The sequence below is a fragment of the Diorhabda carinulata genome, chromosome X (assembly GCF_026250575.1).
Source record: "Diorhabda carinulata isolate Delta chromosome X, icDioCari1.1, whole genome shotgun sequence".
NCBI classification, from domain to species: Eukaryota; Metazoa; Arthropoda; class Insecta; order Coleoptera; family Chrysomelidae; genus Diorhabda; species Diorhabda carinulata.
In genome coordinates this window covers 7,298,368-7,311,272 of record NC_079472.1, presented here as the reverse complement: position 1 = coordinate 7,311,272, position 12,905 = coordinate 7,298,368, and the positions used below count along the sequence as shown (strand labels likewise).

Genomic DNA, 12,905 nt, shown 5'->3' with positions numbered 1-12,905 from the left:
TTCTATTGTTACTTTGTTAAATTATCGCAGGAACTCACAAAAATTTTGTCTATTTTCCTATCTTTACTTATCAGTTCTGCTTGTCTTTACCCTGGTGAGTTTTCCAGCTACTCCTGTTTTTTTATTGCCTCTACATTTGTTGTTTTTGTACCGCAGTAAAAAGTTGTTGGTCCAAGAATGTAAACTTAGAGATTCCATTATCCTAGTCCATGCTCTAATATTCTTCAACCAAGAGGCTTTTTTCCTTCCATTTACTCTACGACCTTCAACCTTACCCATCATAATCATATGGAGGATACTAAACCGGCTACCCCGCATTATTTAATGTTATTCACCAACCGAACTGCATTTGATCTATTAACGACTGCATCGTTTGTTTGCATAGATGTCCAGGGTATCTTGAACATGCGTCTATATAACCACATTTCAAAAGTTTCTAAGCGATTAATGGTAGATATTTTTAAAGTTCATGCTTCGACACCATACAAGAGAACTGACCATATGTAACATTTGATCATCCGTTTCCGGAGCTGAAATTTCAAATTATCATTAGAGAAGAGTGATCTCATTTTAAAAAATGTTGTACGAGCTACCTCAATTTTACATTTTTTACCGGGATCCAGTTGTTCAGTAATGTAGCAACAAAGATATATAGAATTGGACGCTCTTTGAATCGTTTGTCCGTTTACCTGTAGCTGTGGTGTGTAGGTTAGGAGCAATTTTAAAAACCATACTTAAGTGAGTAGATTTCTAGCCTTATTCACTAATTAAGTTTTTCAGGTTTTGACGGGTTTAGAATTATATAAAACGAAAAAGACTTCTCATGGTTAACGTAGCTATGCTGAAGAGAGTTCTCGAAAGTCTTGGTGAACTGGATAAGATCTGAGGCAAGTCAATCTCTATTCGTTATTGGTCTTATTCATATTCGAAGTTAATTTAGCATTTCATTAATTAAAACCCGACTTCAAGCAGATTTTGTCGGTGAATTGTACAGTCCTCTTCTCATAGGAGTTATGTTACTAGGAAATACTTAACACTGGATCGTATATCAAGAATGATTATTTGCTATTCATATCAATATGTTACTTACTTTTGGTTGCATTGTAACATAATCGATAATCGGTCAGTTTACTCAATCGATTGGTGTGATGTCGATATCTTCATCAGATTCACTTCCGACGTAATATTTTCCTATCATTATTTTTTGTATTGTCTATAATTACTTGGATACAGTATTCATTGTTTTTGATCGTTAAGAGTAAGCTTTTGTTCAGTGATCACCTTGAAATTTCTGCAAATACCCATATCATATTTATGTTTATGTATAATTGGAAATTCCAAGTTACTTTCAAGTACCATCTTAATATAATTGTTTGATTGATATGGGACAAATAAAAATTATAATCAGTTAGGTTCAATACATGTTATCAACAAAAATAGATGAATTCAAACAAAATTGTTTTTTCTGTATATTTTATGATACATCGTATACAAGTGTCTAAAGACACATACAATTAATTAAAACGAAAAAAATTGACTTATTTAATAAAAAAACCTCGGAAAATTGAACACGAATTAGAAATTAACACGAGCTCCAGATTTTGCTAGACTTGTCTTGGCCTTGCTTTATGCTAAACTTTTTTACACTTTTTCGATGGAGCCCCTGCTGCTACATTTTTACCTTATTCTCGAAATTTGTCAAAAATTGTAAAGATTGGGTAAGAAACTTACGTAGCCTTCAGGAATTCATCTGGGTTACTTTGGGAATCACTTGTGATAGACGATATTGTGAGATCCGAGAGTCTAGTTTTCGATATCGTTAAACAAGAGATAAATTTGAAAGCGTCACCATAAATGTTCAACTTTTTCTCTTCATCGATATATTTTAAACAATTTTTATCTGTTAACCCACCGTTCTGTATTTTATTGAAACCCTTCTCTAAATTTTTTATCAATATGTAACCTAATTAATGGCAAATTTCACACATAATCCAAGAAATTAATAATTTAATGATAGTTGATTGAACTATGGTATTAAGACGTAGTATTTTATGAAAATGATAATTATAAAAAAGCGTGATGGCCTAGGGGTTAGGTCGTCTGATGCCCCCATCGAGGTCAGTCGATAATGTGCGAAATGTATTTTTCAATTTACTTATTCTTCCAATAATTTCAAACCATCTAACTTGCCATAAAAAGAAACGTAAAATTTTGTGGATTTTACTACTTGGAATTAAACTTGTTGTCTACTAATCTCAATGTAATTAGATCAATTCCCGATGGGAAAATAAGAATTGCAAATTTACTTCAGTTTTTTTAAACAGAGTCGAGACAAATTTGAGAAAGATAGTTGAATGATTGTTATCAACTTGAGGTAAAAAATTTCTCAATTTTTTTTCAGACATTATTTTTTCTTTCTTATAGCAGGTAAGTTAAGAAACAAGAATTTTTCTTTGGAAAGCATCCTTAATATCGATTTATCTCAAAATTTTTTCGATAAACCACAAATTAAATATATAATAAGTAATTTGATATGTTAAAGAAAACTATAAAATATATAAGGTAGCAGCAGAAATCTTCGATACAAAACACAAACACATCTTAGCTGATATTAGAGTAACATGTTTTCTATCAAATGTATTTGTTACAAATTATGATTGACGGAAAGTTCACATTATTATCTAAAATTCAGAATTTGAATTGTAAAAAATATACATCTATTCAAAAATTGAGGATGTTTCTGAATCTCTCCTCGCCTCAATTCCAAATTTTTTTGCAAGTGTTGTTGATTCTGGGCGATTTCGAAAAAAATATAATATGTAACGATGGCTAAAGTCCCTTTTTGTCGGATGAAGTGAATCTAGTAAATTGTATTCCACAGTGTAATTTCGAGGATGCTCAATAGGTTCTAAGAATCTGAAACTGTGGCTATTGATGGTTGTTTTCTGTGACTTACGGTTTGTAATATCTGCAAAAACATAGGAAGAAGAGATTTTAAAGCTAGATGCACATCTGTATGGATCTCAGCAATAAGGAAATGAATCCGAGATGTTAATTTAACATTTAGCGATTTTTGAAAAGAATACTATTGACATCTGTGGATAGGTCACTAACAATTATGGTCTGAAAAAGAATTTGTTTCAATTACTGTGTTGATTGTGTTGAATAAATACTTGACAAAAGAAGAAGTGATCTTCAGTAAATTCACTTGTGTAGCTTTTTACACTATTTACAACATTTTTGTTTATAATAATATTTGGAACGGCGTACCTCTCGATTTCAATGCTTTCTTTTCTGGATCTCTACGTGTTACGCGTTGCGCTGGACTGAATACAAAGAACTTCTCCAGTTAAATACGGACTTACTTAAGACGGAATTTTAACATCATGAAAAGAGTACTAAGAGCACGTTCGTTTACTCCAGATGAATGATAATACAACAAGATCGTGAATTGGAATGTTGATAGATTATTTAACTGGTAGACTTTACTGAATTGTTTGTGAATGTATCACAAGGCTATTGGGAAGTATTACAATTTTTGGGATACCTGAAGGATAGAAAATGTTGTATTTGTTTATATAACAATTATTAAAATGATGTAACTACCATTTTTTTAGGTCCCTATTTATTTAGACCTCTGTAGGGTTTATGCACTAGCCTCCTTTGCTTTGTGCTAAACTTTTGAGTAACATTATGACAAAAAACTGTCAAAATTAAAAATATTCAAGAAGTTTAAAATTGAATTTTGTTCCTTTCTCAATTTCCGGTGAATAATGGCGATTTTTATGAAAATAAATGAGAAATATTTTACGAAAACGAAAGGTATATAACAACGTTTGTAGTAACATTGAGACCAGCAAAGACGAAATAAAAGAGAAGCAAGAAAGCGAACCAGAAATTAGGGTATAACTAATTTGAAGTGAAGTATTGTTACGAAATAAAAACTCGTATAGGACTTGAAGCCATTCGTTTCTAATAGAACATTTCAAATTCAGGCAAACTCGAGTTTTTTGTCAATAATAAAATTTTCGAATGAGATTTTTATAAATATAAACGTTCGCGGAGCAACATCCAAAGACTTTAACAGAAAACAATTCTTTATTTCCAAGTCAATTGCTCAAAAAACTTACGTACGGGATTTCATGTTTGCACAGCTAGATAAGGTTTGCTGCGAAATGGTAGGCAGGATAGCAGGAAGATAAATATTCGATAATAGGAAAAGAATCGCATACAAAAGGTGTCAATTAGAAACAGTTTTAGAAATAACAGATGTCAACTTTAATCTCATAAATCGGTTCCATATAATATTGAAAGGAATGTCCAAGAGCACGTTGAATACACGTGGATACAAACTAAAGTCGGACAAATTCAAGACTTTTTTCATTACAAAAGCAGTTGTTTTAGTCCATGGTGCAATTGCCAACTACTCTCGATGTTTGGAAGCACAGGCAATAATTCTCAAGAAAGTTTTCCCGAAAATTAAGAATGGAAGACACATATCAAAGACTTACGAGAATGACGGGTTTCGATCCGTTCATAAACTGTCTAAGTAAACCATTTCCAAAAAAATCTTTTCAGTTGGTGAAATTCATACTGAACCATAACTAACCACTGCCTTCAGTTTCTAAAGACGATAACTTGGTTATCCAAAGGAGTTATAGACAGTGTAATTGTGACTGTTGGTTTAGTGGTGGTGCGAACAGTGTGTTCAGTGAAAAAATCTGTGTTCATATCGAAAAATTTGTTAAATATATTAGATGAACCAGATATTAAGAATTAAAAAATTAGTGATTGGTGAAGGTTTTGTAAATATTTAATTTGGTAGCTACTACTTTATTGCTACGTTTAATCGCATATATAACAAACTTTAAGTTTTGTTCGACTGTGCGAGAGTATGAGTAGGAAGAACAGTTAGTATTGGTAGGTAGATCAGTCCTAGAAACGAGAGCTCGAATCGCAAACATTATGAATATAACTTAGTATATTGAATAGTGTATTAAATCAATAGTTGTTCATAGTGTTTACTTTTATATGTGTAACTTAATTTGATATAAGAAGATAGACCGTGCATCAAACATCCCATACTTATGAACCTAAATTGTTTTCATTTTAAACATCTAGAATATATTGGTTTTTATAGATTGTCTCAATATTTTCTTCATTCTAATTCTTACTCGGTGGAAGAAAGATTGAAATTCCCCTTTATAAGTAACACTCATCTGATTACACTGCTTAAACTACCACTACACCAACACTTACAAATACACTATCTGACGTGCGTTTCTATAACAAAGTTATCGTCTTCAGAGACTGAAGGTAAACTAAAACCTATCAACTTGACCTACTTATTCATACTAAATTCCCCCTGAACTTCCCTCCTGCAAAATTCCAGTGCGAACATCTCTTCGGCGGGAAATTTCACATTCATTCCTTAACTACCAAACTATAGAGTGGGCTGTAGGGAATAGATCCTTTATCTTTATCTGAATTGTTCTTAAATTCAACAATTTTTACGGATAAAATACCAGATTTGGAAAAAGGAGTATTAATGAAATTAGTTGTAATGATTGTGACAAGAAGTGGTGACCAAGAGATTCGTTATTTTCCGGTTTAAAGAGCACATAGCTCTTTTGAAATATGGACAAACAAACACAAGTTTAAATAGAGATAAAGGGCATATTCCTTACATCCCACGCAATAGTTTATTGGTTAATGGTTTAATGTGAAATATCTAATTTGTTTTATTATGAGTAATAAAAAAACCAGACAAACAGCGATGTAAATTGCGAGAATGTATATCAAAATAACGTCGCTGTTATCACTTGAGTACTAGAATGTGTTATTTATATTTATTAGCAACAATATATTGAATATTAGTTAGTTAGTTTCTTTTCAGCACTTCATCAACTTACCGAAAATGGAAAATTCGGGTTTTCTTTCAAACATTAGTCAATCCATTGGATTTACGGAACCTCAATTAAAGTTATTACTATCAATTCTAGCTAGTAAGTTGTTGAAATTCCAATTTCAATAAGTTTTTGTCTGTACTTTATTTTTATTCTATACTTTTGTGTTTATAATTTTTCAAATTGAGGGAAAATCGTTTTCTTTTTATTTTACATCGATAATTGGCATTACTTTCTGTCAACTATTTTTCAAAATTAATGTTTTTTGAACATACTGCTGAGAAAGATATTGGTATTACTAAAACGACTAGTCTTCAGATAGAAGTATGTATTCCCAGTGAGTGAAATGTATTTTCGAATCTTTATAGCAGATATCAAGTAGCTAGAACCTTGAAAGTAAGGCTACCAAGTGTACGACTTAGAATTATCATTATCACGCAGTGAGCCTCACAAACAAATCTAGTCTAAGTTAGCTCAGTAACTTAAAGTTGTTTAGTGAAATTCATTTTATTATAAGGTTTACTCATAAAATTTTTGATGGGTTTGTTAAATATAACGATCTACGAGGCTTATCTGAAAAGTTCCTGATCTCAACACGAATAGGTCAGCACCTACAAATATAAGCTGGGAAATATATTTGCGCATACGTTGAGAGATTTTTACTAAAGCTTCAACCATCTTGTACGTTGTTGGACAATCATATAAATGATTTTTCTAAAAATGGAGAAAAAATGTCATTAAATATTTGTTATTGTTATTTGTTATCAAAAGAATGCGTTGAAGACTTATGCTATACGCGCGTTGGGTGCTGTGTTTGCTCACTTGGAACCATAAGTGTATTCAAATGAATATTTTCTGGCTTTATTGACGCAGCTTAAGCAAAATGAGTCGAATTTTTTGCTTCAATTTAATGTAGAGGATACCTGGACCCATTATTACACCCCTTGAAGCATAAAAGACTCCAGACAGTTGATTGCGAAGGGCAAATCTGCTCCTAAAAAGTCTAAGACAAATTCATCGGCCGGAGATGGTATTTTTTGGATAATGATGGGGTTATGTTCATTGACTTTCTTCAAAAAAGTTAAAAATTCAGTGATTGCCTTGGCTAAAATTCATTAATTGCACTTTGAGTTGGTTGATTATCTGTCGTATTCACCAGATGAAGCCCCCAGTGACTTTTTCCTGTTTCCCAACACTAAAATTTTACTTGCATGAGAGATTTTTATCCGAAGAGGATAAAAATCGCATACGTAAACGCCTATTTTGGGAAGGGAGATGGGAACCATTATTTGGACGGCTTAAAAGCTGGTAAAAGTGTATAAACTTCATAGAAAACTATGTTGAAAATAAAAATTATGAAAAAACATTTCTTGTTTTTATGTCGGAAACTTATCAGTTCTCATATTATCAGTGATGTATAAATCGCATTTTTTCAGGTTATATATTAGCATTTGTGCATAGAAAATACATTTATAACAAGGAAAGCAGTTTGCAGCATCTTTTCTTTATTACTTCAGGATTCAGTATAGGATATTGGAATTACGGAAATGACATATTCCACTGCGTTTTTACTATATTTTGTACACATTGCAGTTTTATGCTTCTCCAAGGATCTACTATTAATGTTGCCATTGTATTTATTTTTAATATGATGTATCTTATTACAGGTAAGTATTTATTTCCATTTTATCCAAATAATACACTTTATCATTTATTAAAAATATTTGAAAAGTTTAAAATTTCGATCCTAGCTTACTATTCTTTTAAACAACTATCTATAATAGGGGGGGATAGCCTTTGGGTCAACAGTCGAGGTTTCTTCTATTTTTTTTATTTTCGGACTTTTCTTGTTGAGCTGTCTTGTATCACAAGTCGATTCAAACTGGTAAAGGGTGAAAAAATCACAAATTTTTGGTATTTTAACAATTTCTCTTCAATCAGTTGTACTCAACTCAAAGTTTGGAAGTATTTTTTGCTATTTGTTTCCAAGTTTATCCAAATTTATCCAAGTACAAAAAATATAATTACATTTCATGGAGAACACACGGATGAGTTGTATCATTCGAACTGAGGTAAGAAGAGAATATGAATTTCATAATAGGCTGTAAATAAGAGAAATATTGAGATAACAAGATAATTTTGTTACTAAAATATTAGTACAATCACAGTTAAGGTTGAGACACTTATTACAACGATTGATTATACTTTCTATACCCTCTGCAAAGAAGTCTGTCATCAATGAACTCAACTAGGTCCTCTCAGAGTCTTGAAGCTGTCCGCTGGTGGTGATAGCCATCTCTCGATTATTTTGTATTGGTCTCTGGAGGTGACGTGAGATCTCACAGTAAACTTCCTATGTTACCGTTGTTCCCTCCTTACTAAAATCAACAAAATCAAAGCAATTTTGACCCTCGGCAGTGTAGCCAATATTTCATTTTTGTGTTCATTTTTTTCTATTTTTTGACATAAACTGTTCACCTCATTGTTATACTGCGAAAAAAATGTTACAGCGGTCTTCATTTTGTGACTTTCGTACAATGTTTTTGGCACTAAACGAGCACATAGTTTCGGTATTCTAGATCGTCGTTACAATTTTATACAGGAAAAATCATGAAGTTATATGAGAAACTGAATAATTCTAGGCTTCCGTGTCTTCCGTATGTCTCCTAAGCTTTCAGAGTAGAACTCGTATAGGTACGGTGTGAAATATCCAAATCGAATAAATTCGTTAATAAATAGATGTTGGCGTATTGGAAAAAACGCTTTGACACGTCGATTTGTATTTTCAAACTCGCATTTTTTTGCGAATTGTTTCTTGTGATGTAGGCGGCAAATTTGGACATTTTTGTGAAATATAAATAGGTCTCGACGGTAAAAAATTTGCACTACCGTCACAAAATGTATTATTGCTTTAACTGCTACTAATAAGATAAATTTTTCTCTAACTGTTCACTATTATTTAATATTAATTCTTTTTATACTCTGTAGGTTATATTTATACAAGTACTGAATCATACGACATTACATGGACTATGCCACAATGTGTCATAACTTTACGCTTAATAGGTAAAACAATTTTTATAGTTATTTATTGTATGAATAGCATTTTATTTACCCAAGAATGTTTTAAATCCAAAAACTTATATTATTTCGCGGACTGTATTGGACCAGAAACTATCTCTTTCGATTTAATTAAAATTTTACAAAAATAATTAGGATATATTAGGTCTGTCCAAAAGTATTGAGTCCATCTCGGCAATGGTAAGTGACATCATTAAAAGTATCACCTATTTTATTGGTTAACACGTTCCCAACATTGTTTCCATTTCCTGCAGCAGTCCTTGAAGTTGGAATTACCTTAAGTCTATCAAATCGGCGTGGCTGAACACCTAATATTTTTCATTTTGTCGCACGTCAAAATCAAGTCCATATGACGATTCGCCATTGTCCAACCAATTCGAATTGCTATAGTATGAGCTCTGGCTGATCTTTTCTATCTTTGAAACTGATACTGTTTATATACTTGTTTCTAGTCGGTAAGAGATATTAACGAGATTTGTAAGACAATGTACAGACATTGTAATCGTGAGTATTGGTGTAGAGGTGGTGTAAATAGTGTATTCAGTATGAATATCGCCAACGGTTCCATAAATTCCAACTTATTTTTCATGATATATGATTATGCGTTTTAAACAATTATTTTGTTCACTATTATCTCATAAGGTTATTGCTAATATATTTAGATTATTCTTCAATCTGAGAATATATTTTTTACTGTATTCGACAATTATTTCACTAACTGTGGGAACACTCAGATCACTGCTTTTGTTTTTATTGTGACAAACAATGGGGCATCGCCTACTTATATTGGGACATATCGATTATTGTGAGGTTTGACATTGTCGGAATTCCCCAAAATTTTGGATCGTATGTTCAGATTGGTTTAGAGATAACATTGTATACCTGTAGTTTATTTTTTATTGATAGTTTTAACTTACGCTCAATAAGCAAATAATGTTTTTAAAATCAAACCTAATAGTTTCTCTTTGGACTATATATATAAACCTAGGTACTTCACACATTCAGCGTTAGGAATTTGCTCATTATCTAATGTGACTTGAAGTGATTGTCCTCGACAATTTTTAAATGTTATGCTCTTTGATTTTGTTTCATTCATTGCAATATTCCAATTTTATTTATCTCATTCCGTAGTTTTGGTGCCGCTTCAATCGAATCTTTGTGTACAGATAATACAGCTGCCTCATCAGCAAACGTTGTCAACGTCAGGTTGTTATTTGTAGGTATAAGACCAGGGTATAATAAATATAGGATCGGTCCGAGCATACTACCTTGTGGTACTCCCGATCTTATGGAGTACAATTTTCTTTGTTAGTTTCGTATCTAACATGAAAAGTCAAGTATGATTATAGAATGTTGTACAAAGCTCCTGGTAACAGTTTTGTTGAGCTTATATTGTAATCCTGTATGCCAGACCTCGTCGAAAACTTGATTAACATCAAGGAAAACTGCATCACAGAATTTATTTCTTCAAAGGCTTTATTAATGGCATTAACCTCTATGTGGTTTTCCTTAGCTGTCTCTTTGCAAGAATCTTTTTCCGTACATTAGGAAGACAATTTATTCTTGGTTTTTTTTTACTTAGCTGCAGTGTTGATTCCCAGAACGCCTCTTGTATTATAGCTGTCAGATTTTCAATTTCTCTTCCTAAATCTTCTATAGTCTTTAATGCTATATTTGAAACTAAGTTTTGATAGATTGTATCTTTGAGGCACTACAGTCAGATCGATCATTACATAACTTATCCAATATATCTATTTGTTTTATCGTTAAATACAATGTTATATTTGCTGGACAATGTCAAAGTTTGTTTCAATGTCCAAATATTCATTCGAGAAACCTTCAGTGATAAAGAAATCAAGACAGTCAGAATTTTTTTGAGGATCACTAAGTCAGTAAGTATGTTGATAAGTGGATAGTTGACGTAGATGTTATTCTTACATAACTTGATTAATAATCCTACCCCTTTCCGGTGCACAAAGTTTAGAACCCCAAGTAGAATGTTAACCGTAGTAAACGCCGCCCACAAGAAAGCGATTTTCAAGTTATTTATAAAGGTAAGTGAATGCATTTTTATTTGCATTTAGTTTGGTGTGTAATATACTGCTGTTACTGTTATAGGTCCAATCCAGTCCTCTATTACATGAACCAATACCTGAAGCAAAGTTCCATTTTTTGTAATAATCGTAAACACATTTAGTTTTTAATTCACACAAAAAATTCCGTTCTATACTAGGGTTTTATTAAAGCAATTCTTTTGTTTTCAGCTATTGCTTTTGATCTCTATGATGGTCGCAAACCTATTGAAAAATTGTCACATGAAAGTAAGAAGCTGGCTCTAGTTAAAAGGCCTAGTATTTTAGAAATATACGGTCATTCCTTCTTTCCTTCTTCGTTTTTAGTTGGACCACAGATTTCAATGAGGAGATATAACGACTTTGTCGATGGAAAATTTAATTCTAAGGTTTGTACTCATCATTTATCAACAGATGCCAACGAGTTTTTTGGTCAAACAAGTAAAGAACACCTTTGGAACATAACTGAAGAAGAGAAACCAGACGTAACGATTACAAAGCAAAAATGGAGAGGTATGCAGGTCATATACTACGAAATCCACTAACAAAAATAACCGAACAAGCATTAAATTAAATACAACATGCTAAAGAAAAAGAGATTGACATTTACGAACATGGAGAAAAGCTATCGAGACAGAAATGCAACAAATAAACTTCATATGGAAAGAGGCTACAGAAATAGCAAAAACAGAAATGGAGAGCCGTCGTCAACAAAATTGGAGACAAAACCAAGCATGAGGATCGTTTTACCACAGCTGCCGAAACAACAGATGCTTTCGCTCCACTGGGAGCTATATGATGATGATGAATGTTTTCTCCCAACTCGTGGAAAATAAACAGCCGTATTCAAATAAGTTTATTCTGAAAACGAGTCCGGGATCACTCTAAGGTCACATTTTTTAAGCGCTATACTTACGAGCCCCGTCCCATTTCAGTTGGCCCAATTGAAAAAAATTACTAATTAATACTTTTTCAGCTATTAAAAACCGGCAAATTGTTTCATTTTGAGCACTCTATATTATTTATAAACATTTTAGATACTTTTACAGGAATTACAAGTCTTAACATATGTTATAATTGCAAACCAAAAAAAAAACAAAAACCAAATGTAATCAGAAAAGCTTAAATATTAAACATACTTTTAAAAGTTACCATTGCGTAACATCCCATTTATTTTTAAAATTAGCCGTAATTCTTTGAGGCATGGTGTTTATTAAATTCTGGCAGTAATCTTGAGTAAAATCATCCCAAATTTCTTGTAGTCTTTCTTTTAATTCCATTTCAGTTCTAGCTGGATTTGCATGCAACTGCTTTTTCATTTCATGCCAAAGTGTTTCTATTGGTGATAAATCTGGACTATTTGAAACCCACTCTAAAAGCGGAATATTATTGTCTGAGAACCATTTTAAGGCCTTTTTTGACTTATGGCATGCTGCTCCATCATACTGAAAAATAAAGGCTTTACCAGCGGTTAAAGTTACTTCTTTGGTTGGCAACAATGATTCTTCTAAAATATCCAGGTACTTTTCAGTATTGACAATTCCGTTTATGAAATGCAGTTTTCCCACTCCTCTTGCAGATATCGAGCCCCACACCATCACAGATGCCGGAAATTTTACTTTCCGCTTCAAACAATCTGGATGAAAAGCTTCATTTTTTTGTCGAATAATTGTACTTCGATCGTCACCCACGCAAACTTCAAAACGAGACTCAGCACTCCAATACAGCTCCACTGTTCAAAATTCCAATTTTAATGCTCTTTGGCCCATTTAAGTCTATTTTTCTTTTGGATTCGAGTCAATAATGGCTTTTCCTATGTAAAGAAAATTTAAATTTAGAAAAATAT

The 12,905-nt window shown here is 32.3% G+C and overlaps 1 protein-coding gene and 2 long non-coding RNA genes across 3 annotated transcripts in view; 1 reads left to right on the top strand and 2 right to left on the bottom strand.

Moving 5' to 3' along the window:
* Window positions 1–250: 250 nt before the first annotated feature.
* LOC130901244 (uncharacterized) lies at window positions 251–2,007 on the bottom strand. Its single transcript, XR_009060256.1, has 3 exons — window positions 1,732–2,007; window positions 1,091–1,291; window positions 251–530 (listed from the first exon to the last, which is right to left on the bottom strand). It is a non-coding gene; the product is annotated as an uncharacterized LOC130901244 (long non-coding RNA).
* Window positions 2,008–2,103: 96 nt separating this feature from the next.
* LOC130902151 (lysophospholipid acyltransferase 5-like) overlaps window positions 2,104–12,905 on the top strand; it is a 20,034-nt gene continuing 9,232 nt past the window's right edge. Inside the window, exons 1-5 of the mRNA XM_057814019.1 lie at window positions 2,104–2,117; window positions 2,402–2,427; window positions 7,343–7,573; window positions 8,895–8,972; window positions 11,252–11,448. Coding sequence (XP_057670002.1) covers window positions 2,104–2,117; window positions 2,402–2,427; window positions 7,343–7,573; window positions 8,895–8,972; window positions 11,252–11,448 — 546 coding nt within the window. The remainder of the gene's footprint in view (window positions 2,118–2,401; window positions 2,428–7,342; window positions 7,574–8,894; window positions 8,973–11,251; window positions 11,449–12,905) is intronic.
* LOC130901393 (uncharacterized) overlaps window positions 12,054–12,905 on the bottom strand; it is a 2,523-nt gene continuing 1,671 nt past the window's right edge. Inside the window, exon 2 of the long non-coding RNA XR_009060273.1 lies at window positions 12,054–12,872. This is a non-coding gene — a long non-coding RNA (uncharacterized LOC130901393). The remainder of the gene's footprint in view (window positions 12,873–12,905) is intronic.